The 23,993-nt window shown below is 39.1% G+C and overlaps 1 protein-coding gene and 1 pseudogene across 10 annotated transcripts in view; both read right to left on the reverse strand.

The window, feature by feature from the left end:
- Positions 1 to 700: 700 nt before the first annotated feature.
- Positions 701 to 22,639, reverse strand: LOC132978594 (protein Niban 1-like; annotated as a pseudogene).
- A 76-nt stretch (positions 22,640 to 22,715) lies between these two features.
- LOC132978584 (NACHT, LRR and PYD domains-containing protein 12-like) overlaps positions 22,716 to 23,993 on the reverse strand; it is a 52,998-nt gene continuing 51,720 nt past the window's right edge. For all 10 annotated transcript variants that reach the window (XR_009673943.1, XR_009673946.1, XR_009673949.1 and 7 more), the window contains one exon: positions 22,716 to 23,888. Coding sequence is in view for 1 of the 10 variants with exons in the window: in XM_061043802.1 (XP_060899785.1) it covers positions 23,870 to 23,888 (19 nt within the window). In the remaining 9 variants the exon portion in view is untranslated. The remainder of the gene's footprint in view (positions 23,889 to 23,993) is intronic.

Consider the following 23,993-nt stretch of genomic DNA (forward strand, 5'->3'; position numbering starts at 1 on the left):
TTCTTCCAAATTGTCTAGACTTTGTCCTCTACATAAATTCTAAGTGTGGAGAATTTGAAGTGAGACACACACTGTAGCAGGAGAGAGATCAGGTTTGCCGTTAGCTACATCTGGATTCACAAAATGGTTTACTAACTTTTGCACATATCTATTAGTATTTCCCAACACAATTTTAAAACAATGTTTGCTGATCTCGTTGTTAGAGCTGACCTCTTTATTCAAGCAAGATGATTTGTTTACACTTAACAGGTTAGTCGAACAAAGAGGTGCCTGTTTGTTTCTTTGCAGGCCTTTCAGGCGGTGCAACTCCCCTTGTCATAGTTACAAGTCTCCGCCATTTTTTTTTCCATTTTCTTCATGCATGTTGGAAACAAAAAGGCACCAACCTTGTTTCCATGCAGCAGTGGTCAATACCTGACCAAGGCGGAAGGAAAAGGCGTTGCTATTAACTAGCTCTAGTTTTTTTTAAAGGTGACCTCTGTTACATCACTGTTTCCATGGTTACTAACCATGCAAATCACGGCTCATCCTTCATGACCAGTTGAGACGGCTGCTTCGCTGAAATGTTGCAGCTTCTACCATCATGGTGTTCACACTGACAGGCCGTGTGTCAGTCTCTCTACACTGCCTTTCTTATGGCTGATCAAACATTGAACTTGCTTCATCACATATTTTATTGATATTTAGTTTAAAGGCTGGCATAATTAGGGGAACCTCCTTTTTTTCCAGATTGTCTGTGCTGCAGTAGTGTGTGAGCCTCTCCTGAGTAGTGCTGCTCATGTTAACGTACATGCTGAAATGAAAATCACTAAGTTACACATACTGCTCAGACAGTGTGAATCCGAAGTTACAGCTCAGAATTGGACTGCTTTGTGGCAGTGGGATTTACAAGGTTCATTTAAAAAAAAAAGAAAGTCTGACAGGGTTGGACAGACTCCCAAAACGGCTGGAATATTTTCACTCATCTGTTTATATTCAGAGTTTGACACTTTTTCAGCATGTGACCAAGTTTGTATGTTTAGTATGTCTTGAGTTCAAACACTATGAATTCAAATAAAAGAAGGCCTAAAGAGTCATGTCTCATCACTTTTAATGTGTCCAAAAACAAATCAATATGAACAAACTCTGCTCGCCAGAGATTTGACCCGTTTTACAACCTGTGGAGGAGACTGGACGACTTTGGGATACAGGGCTAACTGAGTTAACCTCAACTGGTTCTTGCTAGCTCCGCTAATTTTTCTCAGTTCATACATGAGAAAGATTTTTCATCCTGATGAGTAGTATCTGCAGTCATTTTTACTATTCCACTGAAGAGGGACATCCAGGTGCCTTGTCACAGGCACACATAAACATAAACAATGGAAGAGTGCACATACCCATAGTACCCCATGTAAAACTGAATTCTTGGCAGTCATAGGTTCCTTCACAAGCCAAGCGGATACCTCTGGGCTTGAAAAGTGAAGCCAATGCAGAAGTGTGAAAAGCTGTGAGTGCTTGCTTGAGGTTGGTTCCAAAAGACCCGGGGCTGTATTCACAACGCCTCCTAAGTACTAAGAGTTTCTCCTAGTGACAAAATTCTAAGAAAATTCTTAGAATCAAGACATTTCCTTAGAATTTCCTCTTAAAGTTAGGACTAGATCCTTGTGAAGATGAAAGTAATTCACAAAGTGTCTTAGCCCTTTAGAGAGCTCCTAGATGTAACACTGTGAGGAGTAGTGAGGAGGACTTTTAACAGGATGAAGAGTTTCTCAAGCTGAGAACACAGAACAATCTTTTTGACTCATTGTTGGGCCGAACAGACTGAAATGATTTGTGTAGACATTTTCAATCCATCTCTGATTTTATTCAGTACAAAGTGAGATATGCATGTTGAGTTTCTCTCATCAGCTGAAGTAACGATCAGCAGGTGAAGAAGCTGCTGCACAGGTGGGCATGTGATATCAAACATATTTTAGGCTGTATACTTTTAAAGTACTTTTTACAATTCATCACACATTCTTATTTCATAGTGTTCATAATTACATAATGTCTGACTAGATTATATGATTTACTTTTCTCTTAATTTTTTTGATGAACCAATCACAGCTTCTGAAAAAATGTGTCATACCTAGCAAGCGGGTCGACCACGCCTCCTCACTAAGATAAAAGTGTCCGTCTCTTCCTCGGTCAGAGTCGCTCTGAGAATGTTCCTAAATCACTCCGAGGCTAGAAATCTTTGTTAGGATTCTTTAGACTAAGTTAGGATCTCTCTGAGAGGATTCTCAGAATGTTTGTGAATACTGGCCCAGGTCTTTGTCTGTCTCTCAGTTGACTGAAAGTTAGGTTGAGACAGAATTTCCAGCATTGCGACCACCATCAACAGGCTTCCAAAGCCCCCGTCAGTAACCAATGGGTGTCATGGAGCTGCTGGCTGTTCGGTCTCTATTTTTTGGGTGAAGTAATGGGGGTCAGCCCTGTGTTCCCACATTTCTATCCATGAGCCTATGATGCCTCTCTATGCCAACACGGCTTTCCAGAGGTATTGATGCACTGCGTCCAGTTGCTGCGCTTCATTCGACTGATCTGACTGGAAGCTAGTCAATGTGAGGCCTCTGTGCTACTTAGTTTAGTTTGTTTATTTAAAAGGACAATGCACACTTACATTAAATGTTTGCAATAAACAAAGAGATGGGAGCACCAGATTTAGCTGAAAGCTACATTCCATCTGTAGTCCATTGCTACTGGATAATAGGTTGGGTGTAATTGGCTACCAAATTGGGAGAAAGGGGGATAAAATCTGATACAAATTTATGATAAAGGAAATGTGGGAACATGTAAATGTGGGAACATAGACAAGCTCCCAAGTAATGTACGTCTTTTTTCATCCTTGCATCCTTCATTTGATCCTCAACACTCTTCTTTCCCTTTTTCTGTCTCCCTTTCTTCTTTGGTTTTCTCATGAATTACTTTCTCCTCTTTCTCTTTCTTTTCTTTTCCCCTCTCCAACTCCCACTTTTCTTTTATTTCTCCAGCCAAGTAGACAGCTCTGTCCATGGTCTGCTCTTTTATCTTCTGCATTACAGACGGTGCTACAGAGTTGCTACTGATGGCCTCTATTAGTGTCCCAAGGGTTATTTCCAAAGGTTTAACTGGCTGTTGTGACGATGAGGATGAATCTATAGCAGATTGGTCAAACTCTTGGGTCCCAACGCTCACAGGAGACAGAAGCACAGTGCTCTGTTCAGAGCTTTGGATGGGGACAGAGTTGACATCAGCTGTAAGCCCTGATGTGACTGTCTCTCCTCCCCTCTCAACCACCAAAGCAGGTTTTTCATCTTCACTGGGTGACAATGAGCTGGGATCAGACTGTAACAGACTGTACTGATTATTAACCATATCAGAAGTGTCCAACATGACACTGTTGCTCTTCTTATTGGCAGCATCATGAATCACTGAAAATAGAGGGGAAGAAATACTGTTTTGAACGGACAGTTATGTTGTCATTTCTATTTATTTATGGATTTAAAAAATTGTTCATTCATTGCAATCAATATTGTTATGACCAATTTGATTTCACTTTGCATAATGCATATTTTATCATGTCATGTGGGCCATTGTATTAAAAAGACAAAACATCAGCTTTAACTTCCTGAAGAAGGCAAAATATATTATTGGAAGAAATAATGGAAGGTACGTATGCTGGAGAATGATTGTGCGGTTTTCATTTGATTAACAGAACCTGATCTGCTCCCAGAACACCTCAGCAGCTCTGATAACAACTTTAAAATATTAACTCATAGACTCATACAGGGTTGAGTGTTACTCAGATAGGAAGAGTTTTTCTCACATAAAGTTTCATGTCTGATATTACACAAGTTGTTTTCAAGAAGAATTTGAAAATCACCAAAGTTTTCTTGTCTGGGATTTGTTCTTAGATAAGAACAATAGATACAATGTGTTAGATAAGAACAAAATCTACTAATACACATGTATGTTTCAGTAATGATACGCTAAATGATTTTGCAACAATCAAATCATTGTATAAGATGATGTGTACTTGTAATGTTTGGTTGAGACGGCAAAGTGTTAAATTCTGAATACAAACTAAACACTTAGGAAACTATTTTCAGATGTATTTTGAAAAAAACACCAATAATAAACTCTATAACAAATTGGTTTTAAATTGATAAATAAGTCACATGACCCATCATTTTAACGCCCTGCAGTCATGCCTTTTTACGAGCATTATGTTTACCCATTGTGAACAGCTAGGACATCTACAACCTGACATGACATCAATAAACAGCCGCATTTCTTTAACTCTGCAGTTTAACAATAGGGTCATGCATTTGACTTGGACTTTATTAAGGAACTTTCTTCAGAACAAATTGTTAAAATGTTATTGAATGAGGCCCAATAATGCTTGAGAGGACAGCCTGGGTGCTTTTAGTTTTTACATTCACAACATGTTCATGCTCATTGACTGTGTGAGTGTGTGTGTTTACCTGTTTCTATCTTCTTACTGAGGATGTTCGTCAGTACGTCACTGTAGACACTATACAGCAGAATAAATCTGCTGTAGTCTGAGAAAATGTACTGCTCCAACTGTTGCAGCTCCTGCACAAAAACAGATGTAATGCTTAGAGTACTTTCCATATGTTTACTGTAGTGAGTAAAGAAAAGATGGAGAAGTGCATTTGACCTACAGTTTTCCAGTTGCTGTCCATTCCCCTGGTGAGAGTAGGCAGAGTGATGCCCAGGAGAACTTCCTGATAGAGCCTCCTCTGGACCACTCTGCTGTCATAGTCCAGCCGCTGCTCAAACATGTTAAACACACTTCATCACTTCTTTACATTTAGTTTGACAATACTTAACCCAATGACATCAAACTGGCAGGACGTCAACGGCTATGGAATATCGTCAAATAAAGAGTCTGATTTGGTACCATTGGAGAAGTTATTTCTATAAACTAGTTCCTCTGTGTTTTGATACTGTTGATCCATTTTGACTCCTAAAAACTGATACAGATTCACTAAGTGAGAACAAAAACTGATTACTCGGCTATACAGAATATTTTGTATTGCATGTTACAATATAGAGAGTGCAGAGCGGGCCTATATTCAAATATACATATACAACTGCCTCTACAGAAAGTATTGAGGAAGATTTATGTATCACTTCTTTTTACGTCTTAGCTCTAAGACAACCGATTTTGTTCCAATCGTGGATCCGAAACAAATATCCATACATTGTAATTTATTATATATCACTCTCTAAATATAGGAAGTCAAAATCTAGCTTTTTTAATATTTGAATGCTTAAAAGTGATATTTGATGTTCCATTTTCATAAACTTTACCTTGAGGACTCTTTCCTTTGCTTTCTCAAACTTCTGAGAAGAAGGCAGTCCATCAGATGATTGGAGAAACAGCTCTAAGGTATACACAGCACTGTCCAACAACTGGAAGAGACAGATGTTGCTTTGTGTGATGTGCATCTTAACCTTCTTGAATAACAAATTGGTCAAAAACAGCAGGTCATCCAATATCTAAAAAAATGTAGAGGTATTTTATGGCAATTTCGACTTGACTAAACCGGCATGCCAACTGAATGTGTTTTACTTTAATCTTCTGCACTCGTAACTCCTATGGCTCACCAAATAAGCAAATAAGGTCAGCTGACTTGAGTTGGCGATAGAGGATTCAAGTAAGAAAATGATGTTAACAGAAACCAAATTTACTCAAAGTTATATTTTCCGATAATCATAATTCAAATTAATGTTGCGTCCATGTTAAAGATTAACCAAAACATTAGCCTCAACTATGAAAAATGAACAGATTCGCTGACATGTGCCCAGCTCTCAGTGAAAATGTGGTTATAGTAAAATCAAGATTGACTGAGGCTGTGGTGGAGGGACCACATTTCTTATCTTTTCATTGGGCACAAAAAATCCTTGCAACACCCCTGTCTATGTCTTTGGTCAACAGTCAGGATGATGGCGGGACAGTCTCGATATTTATGAGCTACGATCTAAACAATGCAGTAGGACATGAGCTCCCTGCCCTTGACGTGACGTACCAGGAAATGGCTGTAGTGTGAATATCATCGATTATTTTAATTGTCAATTATTCAAACAAGTTGACATTTGTGGCACATGTTAACCAAATGTTGCATCTTGGCCAAACCTGGTTGAACCCATTTGCTGATGCTCTGAAACTGTTGCAAACCTTCTCCATCACCAGGTATGCACTGTCAACTAGTCTCTGAGTGCTGCTCATTCCAAACTGCTGTTTAAAGCCTTCAAGTTTCTCTTTCAGATTCTCCAATCGTCTGTAGCTCTTATCAAGTATGATGGAGCGCAGAGGGGTCAAACCCTGAAAAAAACACAACATAATGACTAAAGTAAGACATATCACAGGGTACTTTGAGCAACACAAATGTTTACCCCATAAACATTGTTTAAAACCTCTCATCTTTTACCTTATTTGTTTCCTCTTTCCCTCATTCATGTGTTTGTGCGCAGAGTCCATCTGCATGTGCAGAGTGTGTTGCATCTCCTGAATCCCTGCACTTATGTTTTCTGTAAGTGCTTCCAGGAGGGTAGACATATAGGGTGCTACAGAGTCAGTGAACACTTTCTCTGCTTCTTCACATATACACGCTGAAACACATGCAGAAAGTGACCATTAAGGGACACAAAATGGTTACTGGGGACTCTTGTACCCTAGACTTTTCTTGAACAGAACTGTTTCCCCCTCAGAGACATTCATGATAAATGATTCATTCTCTTAATGGGTTCATTTTCAATTTGTGTTACCTCTGACTTTCTCCTCCAGGAAACAGTGAGAGGACATTATCTGGTCCATGTTGGATCTGATAGGTGATTGAATGGCTGATGCTGTCTGACGGCATTCCTCCCTCAGAGCCTGCAAACTTGCAATGAGTTGTCCTCGCACCAAAGTGTAGATTGCCTGCAAGCTCTACACATATATGAAGACGTATTAATAATATAGCACAAGTCTCTTGGTTTAAAATGGGATGCAAAAATACGGTAATACGGTAATCTCCTGAAAAACTCCGGAGATTAATCTACCCGGAGGTTCTTTAGGCTATATGTGAACGCAAACAGACACATTTTTCACGCAGACTTTACCTGGAGTTTCTCCGGCCAGACCCCTAGTATTTTATCCGCAGAATATCCGAGTGAGCTGATGTCTGAACGCGGCCGCATATACTCCGGAGGTTTCCATTTCAGCCAATGAGAAGAGAATGACGTTTATATAGTGACCGGCTAAAGTGTCTGCACGCGACCACTACGATCTCCGTGCACGTAATTAAACGGCTGCATTATGTTTTCTGTTCGTCAGTATGTTGTTCTCCTCTCTTTTGTGGATGTTGTCATTCCATTGAACTACACATAGCATTGATATAAAGACAAATATTCTCATTATAGCATCGTGTAGCGGACTCTGTTGCTTCGGCCGCTACTTCCGCGTTGTTTAGTTACGTCACGTCTTACGTCGGGAAATCCCCCGCGGCCCCTCCCCTCTGACAGGGAAAGCCCCCGCTGTGAGGAGCATATGTGAACGGCTAGTTCGGGAGAATCTCCGGAGAAGTCCTCCTGTAAATATGTAGATATTATTAAAACTTTAAAACCAAATTCAAGTTTATTACATTTATCTCAAAGATGGTTTCAGTTATCAAATACAATGGTATTGTGCTGATTTATGTTCATTTTCTTCAGACGTTGAGCATAAATTGGTGATTTGATGCTAAAAAAGGGTTTAAAGTCATGATTGACCATTCTGTTGAGCGATGCAGCTCCTGCAGTGCTGCGTGCAGAATTAGCAGAGTAGAGGAGGAACAGTGAAAGGAAACTTAACAAGACACTAGCATGAGAGTCAATGAACTTTCCAGAACCGTAAATGTGTCCGTTCCAGAAATAATCTTTTCTGCTGTGGACAGTACAAACCTGAGAGGTCTTTGAAGATTTATCACCCAGTTGAATGTGTGTGTGTTAGCAGATGAAGAATCCCTGCACAAACTCTGGTTTCAAATAGCACTATGACAAGAGCCCGTTGTGGGGTGGGGAGTGTTTTGGCTTCACTTGTGTACAATTGGAGGGGGTAGAGATGTGTTATCCATCGTCAATGGTCCATCCAATTAAAAATACTGATTGTACACTGTAATTATTCATTTTTCTGTGCTTTTTGTGTCATAAAACAAATTAGAATAAAAGTGTTAAATTCATTATTTTAGTAGCAGGGTCTTGATGAGGCACAAAGAGTTTTTTTGGCAAGGATGGGGTAAAATAATGTTTTGGGAACATGATTTTAACTCTGGTACTAACATTGGATTCACACTGTCAACACAATAAAGTGTGACGATTACTAGAGCTGGACCCAAAAGCTAGGCGCAGACGATGGGGTGGGTTACAGGTATTTATTACAGCCTTTTGAAATAATGCACAGCAATCCTGGTGAGAAGGTTGCTGTATGTATGTACTGTGCTGGTGGAGTGAGGCCCGCAGGGACCCCATGAACTGGCAACCAGAGGACTGTTAAGAGGGGGTTTATCAGCAGCTGTTGATTGTTCCTGATGAGTTGCAGCTGTGCCTAATGACACCACACCTCCCAACCTCTGCAGCAAAACATGAAGCACAGAAAACAACCAAAATCCTACGCAAAGCTCAACACAAAACACAATAGAATAAACATAAAGAACAATAAATAATAAAAGCCGAACTAGCAATTAAAACAAAATAAACAACCATGACAATGGTCATTTTCAAACATGTACTGTTTGCTTTGTGTTTCATATTTACTCCAGTTGCCAGACCAACTTCCAGATTTGGTCTGCACTGGGACTTGAACTGGTAACCCTCCAGTTCCCAACCCAAGTCCCTACAGACTGAGCTACTGCTGCCCAAATATATATGAAGATAACAATCGATCTCTTCTTTAGTCACACTGAGTTTCTCTAGTCCCCAACTTGTGTCATATATAAATAGTTTTTTTGGGAACATGTTGCCATCATGCAACAGTGGTGTTCCAAAATGAACCACTTGCATGCAAAGCTTATCATGTACATGTCCATGGGGAAAATAACCTTGAAATGCAGAAAAGGCAAAATAATTATGACATCATATCTATCTAGTGAAGAGAAGATTTGAACAGGCATGAATCATACGTTGTTAATCCCTTTGTTGTGTAATGGTTCGACTCACTGCCAACCACTGTTGTATCCTTTCAGTCTTCTTTCCCTCTACTCTGGTTTGAAACAGACTCTGAAACCATGGCAACACTTCCTCCATCACCTGGTTGGCCAGCACCTACACAAACAAAAACACTTTTTAACAAGCCTGACGACTTAGAATCATCATAAGTGTTTATGTGTTTACTGACTTGTTCCTCAGTGCCCAGCAGCATTTCCCATGATTCATAGCATCCCTTGTCCTGTCGGTAGAGCCTGAGGGCTCTGATGTACGCCTGGGTCTCATAGGATAATTCACACCAGGGGTCTGCAGGGAGTTTGGATTAAGTTATGATTATGAACAGTGGCGGTTCTAGACCATTTTAACTGAGGGGGCCAAACTGGGGCCAGTTGTTTTGTCAGAGGGGAACATTAAACCCAGGTGAAAAATAGACAAAGAGGATTGCTTTAAAAATATATTATGCCAAATAATAGTGCACATCATTAAATACCATGATTTATATTAGTTTCAGTAACAGTATTTAATACTAGATTGTGAGTCCAGTTGTTGAGTCAAATACTGTGTATGTGTTATGAGGGGGGCTATTCCTTTTGGAGGGGTGGCCACAGGGGGGACCAAGCTCAGTGTTACAGGGGCACTGGCCCCTGTTGGCCCCTGCCTAGAACCACCCATGATTATGAATGTTGTTATAATTATGAATTCCCTTGATCATCAACACCATCTCTATTAATCCTACAAGTGCTGCAGGCAAGCATTATGATGTCACTGACATGATATTTTAGAAGTGCCCCTCCACCCGATGAGGAAGGACTTTACATGTTAGCAAACACATTTGAACTATGCCAATCACTTATTGAATACATCCTCACTTTTAATATCTCACCCTGATACAACTTCCTGAGTCGTTAATCAGTCCAGCAAAATAATCGGTTCATCCCAACCTACCCTCTCTAAACTGAGTGAACAATGTTCACAAAGAGAGGCAACCACTTATTCATATTTACAACCTTATGGACATTTTCTGAAGCATTGAGCTTCACTTTTTGGGATTGTTTAGTGAAGTTTTTGAAATTTCAGGGCCATGGAAGTTATTTTTTGTAAGATGGTAATGTTCTATGGTTTTTTTTATTAGTAATTTTGATAAGTCTGAGTAAATGTTGATATTTCCAATAACCTCATAATTTTCCTGTCATTATGCGCTGTTACTATTGCCCGGTGATATCATGAATCAACCACTTACATGATGATGTCATTCCATTTTATAACAATGATCTTCCATAAGAGAGGAAACAAGAACCAAATACACTACAATCTTCCTGAGCCTCACAGAGAGACAAAGACGTGGATTCAGACACAGACTAAGGCAAGTTGCATGGTGGTGAAAACAACTGTACATAAAACGACCATACCTCACCTATAGACAGAACAAAAACAACATAGAGATGCTTCTTTTATTATGCTCTATGTTTTTACACAATGATCGCCCATGATTAATTGGGCCAACACTTTGGTACAAGTGTCAAAGCCATGGCTCAAAAAGAAGAAAATATTTATTTTTCTTGCATTTAAGTGATCCTTGCACAGAAGCAGAACAATAAAGATACTGGTCCGATCAAAGGGAGGAGGAGCCAGAGGAAGAGCTGCCGGCTCCTAATAATAATATTATTGATCATAATAATATGAGTACTAAGTAATGATCATAATTATACTTATAATACTAATAATTCTACTACTACTACTACTACTACTACTACTACCAATAATAGTAATAGTAATAATAACAACAAATGCAAAGCATCCCTCACAAATATCCAGCAGCGTAAGCATGCTGGGATTTTGAAAGTCATTTAATTTTGTATTGTTTTACCGAGGTTGCAGTGTCGAATGCAGGTCTGGAGGGCAGACAAGAACTGATCTCGCTCCTCTTCCTGCTGAAACAGGAAACAGATTTGGCCTGTGAAAGACATGTGCAGATAAACTGCAAACATATCTGAAGATGGCCCCAGTCCCACCAGTACAGAATCCTCCATTACTCCTAAACAGAATAAGACATGCACACACAAAAAACAGGTTTACATCATTCAAGGCTTGCTTTCCCTGTCATCTAACAGATTAGGTTGGTTTGTTTGTTTTATTTGGATCCCCATTAGCTTCAGCATAGTGAGAAGCTATTCTTCCTGGGGTCCGCAGTTTATATTGTGACAATACATTTTACAAATTCATATCATATATTATTCTTTTCAAGCATTCCACAACATTTATTCAATAACTAAAAATAATAGAAAATTTACATAAATGAACAAACAAAAAAAACAAAACAAAAGAAACAGACAAACACAAAAGGCTCCGTCTGATTTATAGCATCTAAGACATAACATGGTTACACAAAAAGGCCCAGTAGTCCTATCAGTACTGACTAAAGTTTCTCTGTAGATAATGTTCTTTAAGACTTCTTTTAAAACTGTATAAAGTGCTTTGTTGTTTAACATTACTTGGGAGTGAATTCCATTCCAGCATTGTTCTGTATGTTACTGAACACTGAGATGCTGATGTTCTTAATTTCGGAAGAGTAAAACAACCTCCCACAGCGTGCCTTGTTGGATAATGGTGTGTTTTCCAACATTAACTTATGATCAATAATATCAAAAGCTGCAGAGAAATCAAGCATAATAACACCAATTATTTTCCTCAACTCTATATCCTTAGACCAGTCATCAACCATCTGAGTCAGTGCAGTGGCTGCAGAGTACTTTTCTCTGTATGCATGCTGAAAATGTGTTATTAAATTATTAATTGAAAAATAAACCTGAATTTGTTCATAGACAATTCTTTCCATTATCTTACCTAGAATTGGTAATAAACTTATTGGTCGACTATTGGAACCAGAGAACGGCTTTCTTTTATCTTTAGGTATTGGGACAATTTTTGACATTTTCCATGATTGCAAACATACATTTTCATTAAAACACTTGTTTATAATGTGTGCAACCATAGGAGCAATTATAGGCTATAGGTTTTAGCAGCTTACTGTCAAGATAGTCAGCCCCTGGTGGTTTATTTTTACAATTCACAAGAAGTAATTCCACTTTAGCAACACTGATATTCTTAAATTCAAAGCTGCATGTTTTACTTTCAATTATCTTATTTATTCGTTTGTTTGATAGATCAGTCTTCTGTGGTTGTGCTGTATTTTTAAGTTTGTCTATCTTGGTTATGAAATAATCATTTAAATGATTTGCTATGTCTTTTGGTTTAGTTAAAAAAATCACCTTCACTTTCTAAATAAGCTGGGGTTGATTTAGTACTTCCTCTTAATATATAATTCAAGGTATTCCATAATCGTTTTTTTTATCATTTTTTATTTCTTTAATTTTATTTTCATAAAACAATTTCTTTTTCTTCTTATTTGATTTTGTGACAAAATTCCTAAGTTTACAGTATATTTGCCAATCCGACTTAAAATGAGATGAAACTGCTGTTAGTTTGGCTTGATCCCTTTGCTTCATTAGGTCTTTTAATTCTTCATCTAACCACGGGGCACTAACATTTCGAACTGTGAACTTTTTGATCGGTGCATGATAATCAACAATTGTCATCAAAGTTTGATCAAAAACCTGGATCCTCTTGTAAGAATACTTCTGACCAGTTAGCCTTTTTTACATCATCTACATAACAGGACTGCGTAAACCTCCTGAAGGATCTTTTCATTATGATTTTTGGACCCGCTTTAGGAACTTTAGTTTTCCTCACAATAGCAACAAGATTATGGTCACTAAAGCCGATTGGTACAGATGTGGCGTTTGAGCAGAATTCTGGTCTATTAACAAAGATGTGGTCTATACAGGAAACTGATTGAGTGCCATCTCCTTTTATGTATATTCTTGTTGGTTTATCAATGACCTGTGATAATCCACAGGCGCAAGATGCACTCATTAGTTTCATCTTCATTGGACAGAAGGAGGAGTTCCAATCTATATTCAGATCACCCATGAAGTAAATTTCATGATTTGTACTACTAGCATAGTCCAACATATCACAGATTTGATCTAAATACCCACTATTAGCACTAGGAGGTCTGTAACAACATCCAATCATAATAGGCCTCAAATGTTTCAAAGCAACTTGTAGCCATATTACTTCAATATCAGAAAACATGAAATCTGGCATCACTTTTACAGGTATGACTCTGAATATAGATGGCAACCCCTCCTCCATATACATTCCTGTCATTTCTATAAATGTTATATCCATGTATCATTAGGGATGTGTCGTCAAATGTAGAATCTAAATGGATTTCAGAGACTGCCAATATGTGTATGTTGTTTAGTAAAAGTACATTTGTCAAATCATTTAATTTATTCCTTAAACTACATATATTTATATGGGCTATTTTAAGACCTTTCTTAGGTAACGTAAGTATCATACTAAAGATTAATACTTGGATTCATACTGCTAAATTCAACATCGGAGCAACACAAATCAAAATAGAGAACTACATTTGACCACACACACATACAGACACTCAAAAACACACAAAAAATAATGTTTGCCACTCTGGATGTCAAAGTTGCACTCCTAGGTAGGCTGATCTCCTCTTTTTCTTTAAAGTATTCTGTTATTTAATACAGTAACTCAGACTGACACAATATTTGATCCAGCTGAAGTCGTTTTAATATTAACTGTTTCTTACCATCATTACTTGTCCCTTCTGCACACTGCCATCACCTTTCATGAACTGACCGGCAACGTCGGCGTAATTGATTGATTAAGGTAATTTTCTGCAGTTTTTTTATCCTGGAAATATTTTGTTTCTCCGATAAGTGTTATGATTAGTGTTGCTGGGTGAATCAGACCGTGTTTTATTCCTGCCTGATGTAACTTCATCCTGAGATCCTTGAACTGCGCTCTTTTTTTGGATACCTCCGCTGTCAAATCCGGAAGAATTTGTATCTTCATCTCTTTGAAATTCAGCACCCTCTCCTTCTTTGCTATTTGTAAAATAGCGTCTTTCGCCATGTACCTTTGCATTCGGACGATCATCGGTCTGGAACCAGATTTTGTGGCAGGCCCCACTCTGTGCGCAATTTCCACATCTGGTTGGCATGGAAGATTTTTTTCTTTAAATACTTCATTGAAGAAAGACTGCATGAATTCGGTAGGACGTCCCTTTTCCACGTCTTTGTCAAGGCCAAACACTCTGATGTTGAATCTGCGGCTGTACATCTCCAGCTTTTCAGTTTTTTCTCTTAATTCTTTGTTTTCTTTGCGGAGAGTTGTACACTCATTCTCCACTTCAGCAATCCTATTGTGTACATCCGATAGAGCCAGCTCCACATCATCCAGTTTTTTCTTACATTCCTTTAATCCGATCTGTAAAGTGTCCAGTTGAGGCTTTAATTTACTTATTGCCTCGCTTATTTCTTCTTTAATTATCGAACGGATTAATGCAGCCAGTTCGGATTGATTTGCCTGCATTGCTCCAGCTGCCATCTCGGTACTCTCAGCTGTGACAGGTGAGATGATTGTCGTTTCTTTTTTAGCTTTTTTAGGCATCAGATTTTCTCCAGCTCCTCTCCCACTTTTTAGATAGTGTTTAACATCAACTACTGGAAAGTAGATGCTTTTGGATCTTTTGAATTCTGGGTTACTTGTTATAATTGTTTGAGGATTCAGTGGCCTCGGCGTTCCACGCTCTCACTCACTGCAACCGGACATGACGTCAGTGTGTTTAGCAGTTCAGGTTAAAACTATGGTTAAAACATAGACTGCTTTTAAATACTACAGCATGTTTTTATTGAGTCCTTTTAAAAACTGGTAATCTGCCATAGCCTTCCACAACAACCTTTCAGAAGTTTGGAATATATAGCTTTGATATTTGAAAGAAATCTGCAAAGACAATGGGAAGCATCTCTCTAGCACCAAAGTCACATTCACTCACAAGGATTTCAGACTGATTTTGTCAACTCTCAGTTTTGATGGTTAGACACATTTGGAGATTATATCAGTGTCACCTCTACAATAGTTATCACAAATAATTTACACAGATGATTTGGATGTTGATTTATTATTGTAGTATACTGTTGGTATATTATTATATATGAATCAATCTCAAAACCTATAGGCTGGAAATTATACTCAACTTTTTTGTAATTCTTGTGTAGCCAACATTTGGAGTTAAATGACTTCCAGCAATAACGTCCCTTTCTGTGCGCTGTATTGTTTAAAATCCAATAAGAAACTTGAGAAGAGAGAAAAAGCAAAGTGGAATTTACTCCTCCAAATATGTGTTGAGAAACTGCAAAGGAAATGTTATAATTTCTTGGTGCATTTCATAGAGTTGCACCTGATTAATCTGTTTTTGGTAAGTCTGCTTATTCCTCCAAAAACCCTCCTATTATCTTCAAAATATATGAATACCGCTGAGGATTCCATCACAGGTCTGCTCAAGGTAACGTCTGGATTCCTCTTCAGTGGTGAACACATTTCCCCCTGCTGGCTGAAGAACCAATGTAGCTGCACACCCCTGCCTGAAAGTCTACAGATGGAAAAGAAGAGAGCAATGTCCAGCACTTGCATGTGTCTTTTAGATGCTGAATGTAATTTTTGGTTTCTGAAAGCATGCTCCTACTTCCATGTTTTCATGTATCTCCACTTTGTTGTGCCTTCTCATGATTATGTATCGCCCTCTGTTTTTCTTTCCCTGCTCGTTCCAGCTGGAGAATTGAACAATTCCTTGGTAAACCACTTCCTCCAGGGCAACCTGAGGCTACAGAAACACTGATTTACTGTTGCATCCATAAAGACTCTGTTGTTAGACTTAACAAGTTATGGTTGATAGACAAGTCGTCAGGTGCAGCTCTTACCTTTTCCCTGAGCAGGAGACCCCTTCCCTCTCTTTTAGGCTCCAACTCCTGGTGTAAATGTTTGAAGAAGGCTGCCAAATACTGCTGATGGTAATACACGCTGAAGCTCTGGAACTCATTTCCTACAAGTCCTGGTTATACACACACACACACACACACACACACACACACACACACACACACACACACACACAAACACACACTTTAACATGCAGGAGGCATGGTTTGGATATGAGTTTTCCATGGAGCTTCTTCTCCTTGTGCAGTAAGCACAATATGCAGCCACAGCCCCATTTCCCTCTGGATGGCACAGTCTGGTCCTGATTAATTGAATCTCGTTTCAGAAATAAAGGCCAATTCTGAAGAGGTTAGTTGAAGGCCATGATCTGTCACCACAGCCATGTTTTTATTTCATTTTTAGAAAACGGTCTAGACCTGCTGTTTTTGTCAAGTGTCTTGAGATAACACAACATGAATTGGCACAAAGCAAGATTGATTGATCAGTGAAGTTAATCACTGTAACCGCATTGCACTGTGGAGCATTACACATCTCTGGTAACTTTGACCAATTGTTATAACAAACTTACGAGGCTCCATCAGGCAAAGGATTCCCTTTGCCTGATGGAGCCTCGTAAGTTTGTCTAGAGACCTTCATTTGGCAGTGACAAGTGGAAAGGCAGTCTGCTGTATGGTTCAGGCCTTTTGTAGCTAGTTGTGTGGTTAGAGTCTGGTGATCTTTACGTAAGACATACTTTGTCCGACATAAGTAAGTTCTCTAGTGCCAAGAATTAAGGCCCTGACACACCAAGCAGACGGCAAAAAAAAACGTAGCAACGGAGGCCGCCTGTGGCATCGGTGCACGACGCCTTTTGTCTTGGCCAAAAAGTTTCAGTAGGGGGTGAGAGCTGAAAAAAACGTTGCTAACTGAGCAGCCAATCGTGTGGATCGTGGCCTACATTGCCGTGTCCGGCCCGACAGCGGGTTTCTTCCGGCCCACGAGACGTTTTGAGAAGACGTGGAAATGTATTAAAATATTTTAATGAGATTTTTTATAAATTAAATATTTTAAAACGTATTTTCCCCGGATTGGTATTAAAAAAAAACCTATGTATAATGAGCAACGTAAAGAGTAATGATATGATACTAAATCTAATTAAACAAGACACTTTGAACTAAACTCCTCAAAAAGTTTGGAAATGTTATTTCGGTCACTTACTAATACTAATTGGTGTTGTATGTATTGTTGGAAAGCCTGATTGGTGTCCTTTACAACGAGGTATGACTTGTGAGGCTCATGCATTCTTGGAATGAGCAACTCAGCTAAACGTGTGGGTAAAGCCCAAATATGTTTTGACGAAATCCTCTGCAAAGTTCTTCTGTTGGTATTCATTGTGTTTTGAGTTCAAGTGCTGTCAGGTGTGTTCCAGTTACAGGTGTATGACTGACACCTGATTGACAGCACTTGTGGATCATCTTGGACGTGCTGTTCATGCCAGAGTGACCTTCAACAACCACGCTGGTTGACCTTCAACAACTCCTGGTTGAGGAATGGGTTGGTCCCGACCAAGATGGCATCAACAGGCAGGTTCTCTACCACCCCAACAGTCAGTAGGTAAGATCATCAATAATCACAGTTAAGTCAGTTTTGTGAACACACAAAATGTCTGCTTGCCTGCTGTAGTCCACACATACTGGCACTGGAGTACTTTTAACCAGAGACATGTAGCTCCCGAAGTCTAACAGGGCTGTCACCTGATGGTAAGAGTTTTGTGTCTCGTGACCTCCCTGTCAGCCTCGGGGCCCACTTCTGACCGGGGTGCATAACAAGTGCCGGTGACCTTAGCTTTGCGTACGGGACACACAGAAGCTTTGTGGCCTGGCTGCTGGCAGTAGAAACAAACAAGGTCCTTACCCGATCCTCGTTGGTTTGGGGCAGAGATGGTGTCACCTGAAGGTGTCTCTCTCCCCTTGTAGGCCGTGACTGAGGATGCTGGAAAGCTGGTCTGTGTGGTGCACTAGTGAAACGTGGAGCAGGTCCTCCTGTCCGGGCGTTCAGGTACTGGAGCACCAGTCGGGCAGCTGAGAGTCCCTCGACTGGCTCGTGCTCCTTCACCCAGGATGGCTTCCCCAATCTCCTCCTTGGTGTTCTGCTCGGGCCGGATCCAGTGTCGGTAGAGTCCCTTTAGGCGGTGGTGGGTCTCGGTGGGGTTCTCACCAGAGGGCACAGCGGTGGAACGGAACTGCTGCAAGTACGTCTCTGGAGAGATGTGGAATTTTATAAATTTTTCAGGTCTACTGCTGGCATCCTGAGACTGGAAAGAAGGCGCCTCAGATGTTGAATCCTGACGTCCTCGCCGGGTTGCTGGGGTCGGGAGTTCGAATCTTGGGCTGCTCGCAGTGGCTCTACTTGGAGTAGTGACATGGGCTGGCCTGCTCTGACCCCGTGGTGCAAGAGTCTGTCAGGACTGGGGCACAGGTTGACAAGGCTGCTCAGGCCCTGGAAGAGAAGCCCTCAGGCCTTGGATCTCTGCCAACAGGCCCTCCTCTCTCCTTTGCTGTGATGCCAAAAAGTCTCCCACCAGTTCTCCTCCTGCTTCACCTGCAGATGCCTTTAGGAGCTTCCTATGGAGTGAGCCACAAAGAGCAGCTTGTCCGCATAAAAACACTCCTTTCTGTCATTCATAACGGACCAGACCGTCTCACCACACCAAGTGTAGAAGCCTCTGGCCTCTCCCAACTTATTTAAACTCTGATTATTGTAATAACGGTCATGTCAAATGAATATTAACTGATTGTATTTACAGATGGTTCATTTTTAGGTCACCCAGACGTGAAAGGGTTCTGCTGATCACTTCTAAATGCTGTTGTGTCTTAATCACCAGCTCTCAGACTGTAATAGACTACTGAACATTTAATTCTTATCCTAAAACGATATCACACACAGGCTGTCCGCTCATATAGATGTCTGCTGGTTTAGCCACAGAGCAGTGCTAGAAAGACTCCTTGAATTATGCACGGAGATGGCACAGATTCAAGGCCCATAAAAAGTCAGTAACAGAGTTAGATCACTATAGTACAAACAACTGACTCATATTAAAAGTAGTTTTACTGACTTTTCTTAGTTAAAGAACATGAAACTCCACACGGAGCTGATCAGACTGCAGTGAAGTACACTGAAGGAAAAGTTCCCGTCTGTTTGTTTGGAAACATGCCTAGCACTAAAATATCTGAAAATGACTGTTTGCATGGCAAAAAACTAGTGGCGTTGTGATATTGACGCACAACGCCTTTTGTCTTGGCCTTGGCTTATCTAAGTCATATCTGTAACATTTACATGCATGTTCTGACTGTATTATATATGTATTTTCTGTGATTATCTCTGATCTGTGACAATCGTTATCCCCTCATTCAACATATCCAGTGTCAGTTTATCTTCTCATCAATTTGTGTATGAGCTACTGTAGGCTTTTCACAATTTGGTCTCATAGCTTGTAAAACTCTCCATTTCCAAAGATACACAATGCAAACATCACATAAAGTGAGGAAACATATTGTGTAATAGTTTCATAATGTCTTTGTGCTCTTTCTCAGCAATTACATTTACCTTCACAAAACCCCTCCATACATTGTTTACCAATAATGGCTAAGCTATTAAGACAAAATTGTTATTTTTTTATACCAGTGTGTTAACAAGCCTTTAAAATGGAAATTCTAACAGGGAGTATTAATGGGATTTCCAAGGCTTTTGGAACATGCCTCAACTGGACACTCAAGGAATAGCAGTTTTTATGCACTTCCGTACTAGCTTAATTTTTCAACCGCAAGTTCCCAATGAACTGCCAAAAAAACAAGAAAAACGTCTTCATTCAGTTCTACCAAGATGATGGTTTAATCAAGTGTGGGTAAGAATAATGTTGGAGTAAGTAAACACATTCAATGATACAATTTATATTGTATGGAGGCTTTGAGTGACTTATTCTTAAAAGAAATGGATAAGAGACAGAGAACCATCTCACTGCTACAGCTGAGTATGGGGGACAGGCTGCAAATGACAGGAGGAAGGAAGGGTGAGAGGAAGAGAGCAATTACCTCAGATGCATACACAGACATTTGGTAGCAGAGCGAAATACAAAATGAATAATAAAATACACAAATTCACACACACACACACACACACACACACACACACACACACACACACACACACACACACACACACACACACACACACACACAGCCCATGATAATGTAATAGTTAAAATAGCTGTTATTACATTCTTGTGTACAGTGGAGATTAGTGACAGGATGTGACTGTGCTGATAAGATGTATAGGAATGCAGACTAAGAAAAACCGCTCACAAAGCACCCAACTGCATTTCCACATACAGTACACGTTCTGTATGTTCTTTTCTATGAAATAATTTAGTGTGTTAAGCTGTCCCTTACAGCATGTCAATCAAAGATTATCAGTGCATTATACACCCCAAAACCTTTATGCAATAATTTATGATTTAAGGACAGATTGGTTGACAGACAGGTTGTTGGATTTCTCTAGATCAGAAACAATGGAGGGTAGACCAACTTACATTAAACCAATTATCACTGGAGCTCATCCTTTTGCTATAACTGCAAAATTAAGTGTACAGTAACACTACTTATTGATATTGCTATGCCAGTTGCCAGTATTGCTTCTGTTTTTTTATGTGGCACCCAACTCCCAACAGCTTGTTTTTTTAGTTTCCTCAGTCACTTAACTTTCTAAGGAAAACTTTGTATTGGTCCAACGGTCCTAATAAATGCTTCTTAACAAGAAATGTCTTCAGCTGCAGACTTCAATAAAAAAGCTTAAAAGTAATGGAAGAAAAAGTCTTGAGATTTACCTTTGATGTTGCTGATTGTTGCCTCATTCAACAAGCCAGATGGAGATGATCCCATAATTGATCTATTTACCTTCTTCCCAGATAAAAAAATTAAGAAGCAAAATTTCGTTTCTCACATATGTAAACACAGGAAACCTATACCTAATATCAACACGATTAACTTCTCTACTGTGTAAGGCTTCGTTGCTCATCACTTTTGCTTCATTCTCTATGTGTGTGTGAGTCAGTGTGTGGTGAGCTGGGCGGGACGATACTTATGAGATAAAGTCTGTCACAGCAGCCCAACATCTGCATCAAAAACACATCGGCCGTTCCAAAGAGTGAGGAAATTTGTGTTTAGTAGATTATTTCTTTGTTGTAACAATGCTTCTTGTCAACAAATCTTATACTGTTGGAAAGCCAGTCCCTTTTAAATGGTGCCATATTTGTAAGGAACTTACATTAGTGGGATGAGCAGCAGAGCTGAGTATGTGGGTTGCGCCCATGAAAAGATCTCACATTGGGCCCCTAAAACAGACCAAACTAACCCTATAATAATTTCTATAACCACACCTCCATCACACAAATGATCTATTCACACTTTAATCAACTATGCTTTATTTTACACCCTGAACATGGGAGATAAATAATCACTGTAATATTTCCTCATAGTTAAAAAATAATTGAAACTTTATAATATTTGCACCTTTCAGACACTTGAACGACTTCTAGCAGCATTGTTTTACTTTTTAACTTGTTATAGTTATTGTTCTTAGGGCTTATACTGTCTTAAAGTGATCTTTTTGGTTAGATTATGGAATAAAAAAATATACTGTCATTAATGATAAACTGTAAACATACAATAAATCTGAATTACTTTGTTGGCATGACTTTAAAATGAGGATGTAATAGTTCTTCTCAGTTCTTAGTTAACCTTTATTCTTATAACATTATCATTTGTCTAACCTGACAATAAAAATGTTTTAATGTTTTTAATGCTAGCACGACAACAGTGATGTCATATGAATTCACAATGAATCTGTTGATATCAAATTTTATTAGTGTCGATGGGAAAGGCGCTAAGTATCGCTCCAAAGTTGACTCTTTCTTACCATGATACAATTTTTTAGAAAATAGGGTCGTATTCAAATCGTACCAATGAAAGGGATTAATAAGATACATTTATACATAAAACACAAATATGATCAAAATGATATTTTTCACTGAATTCCTTTAACAGCTGGTTTAATTTCACTCGTTCTCAAACTGTGAGGTGTGCTCACCTTTCTGTTCAGAGCTCTCCTCACTCGCACCAGGTTTCGAGGCAGGACAGAATCATTAATGTATACAAAGAGGGGGAAAGGCGGTCTGGATGTTACCAAAAACCAAGAAAATACAATGAAGTAGTTATTGTTATAAGCACACTGTGAATTATTCTCTCAGTGATAGCTTACATTTATTAATTAATATGAATAAAAAAAATTAATGTTCTAATATATTTTAGGGCCCCTGTCAGTCATTGAGTTTGCGAAAGCAGGATACTTAAATGATCATGTTTGTTAGGGCTAAGCAAGCTTCAAACATTAAGATGCAAAAAAACCAAAACAAAATCTTTATTTAAAAGCATTTTGATCAGATATATCAGTATCTGAGGTGACCAGTGCAGAGGAGGACCCAGAAGTGGAATTTACAGGAGAGGGCAGTTGTTGAACATTAAAGTGAGAGAAATCTAGAAAATAACCCTAACCCTAACCCTAACCCAAAAATAATATATTTCTCTAAAAATAAGAACTCAATGTGATATGACCCAGGGAACCTTTAATTAACGTGATCTCGGTGAGAAAAGAGTTCCCATGATTTTCTCTCCAGAAGGGTATTTCACACTGACCTTAAATACAGAAATCCCTGCTACATTCTCAATATATCAAAAAACATTTAAAACAATAAAACACTACAGAAGACAACTACACCTACATACAATCAATAGCAGAACATCTGCTTAAAGGCAATCACACCTTTCTTAAAGAGTGTAATTACCAGGTTGGTAGGTCAAAGAGAGCTGATTCAGGAATTCCTGAAATATAGAGCCAGTTTCCCCCCTTTCTGCTTTTAATTACTCCTGTTATAAAGATAAGTTTACCAAAATTCCCTTGCACCTGCGCTGTAAAAGTCAGAAGACTAGAAAAGCGCTTTACAAACTCAAGTCCATTTACCATTTACTGTTTATGGGATTTTATACATGTATGTAATGTTGTGAAATTCATGCAAAAATAATCGTGATAATAGCCTGATTTCCTCAGACTATAATTGGAATGTCAGACAAGAATCCAGCAGTAGACCTCAGAAACCTGACTCATTGACCGACCATTGATCTTAACATCTAATGCAGTTAATGCAGGATGCCGACCAGAAGAGAAACATATAAACAACATTTTTTTAATGATCAGTGTCAAAAACAAATTCTCAAGCCAACGTCCAATGTGTAGTCTGAAATGAAACTCGCTGTTCACACATGCAGCTCAGCTTGAAAAGGTCAGGACATTTTAAGAATGCGGTGCATCTTTTAAAGAGGCTATAGAGAGAATATGATTTTAATTAATTACATGTTCATTTGATCAAGTTCTGGTTTGTACTTTTTGTAAGAAATATAATACAAATAATCATCACATGAGAAGAATAACTGCAGCATTTCTTGGTAGCTTTTGACCTCTTAACATTTCTACCAGCTGATACATTTTTTACCTTCCACTCCTGTAATGTAGGTAGAACAAATTCATTAGAAATATAACTGAAATGAACTTTGATGTGATTCCTCTGTCAGTCGTTGATGGATGAAGCTCTCCCAAGCTTGCAGATTTTCTCCACCCACAAGATGGTGGAGATTCATCCTCTGTGGATCATCAGGACACAGCTGCTCCTCTCTGCACCACCAGCGTCCTGATCGCTCACATTCTGTCAGAGATCATCAGCCCAGCTAATGAGAGAAGAACAGAGAAATCATCAATAATTTTCTACACTGAATCCCTTCATCAGCTGGAAGTCATCAGATTCCCCCACAGAGCTGTAACAAAGCTCTGCC

The sequence above is a fragment of the Labrus mixtus genome, chromosome 8, assembly GCF_963584025.1.
Source record: "Labrus mixtus chromosome 8, fLabMix1.1, whole genome shotgun sequence".
NCBI classification, from domain to species: Eukaryota; Metazoa; Chordata; class Actinopteri; order Labriformes; family Labridae; genus Labrus; species Labrus mixtus.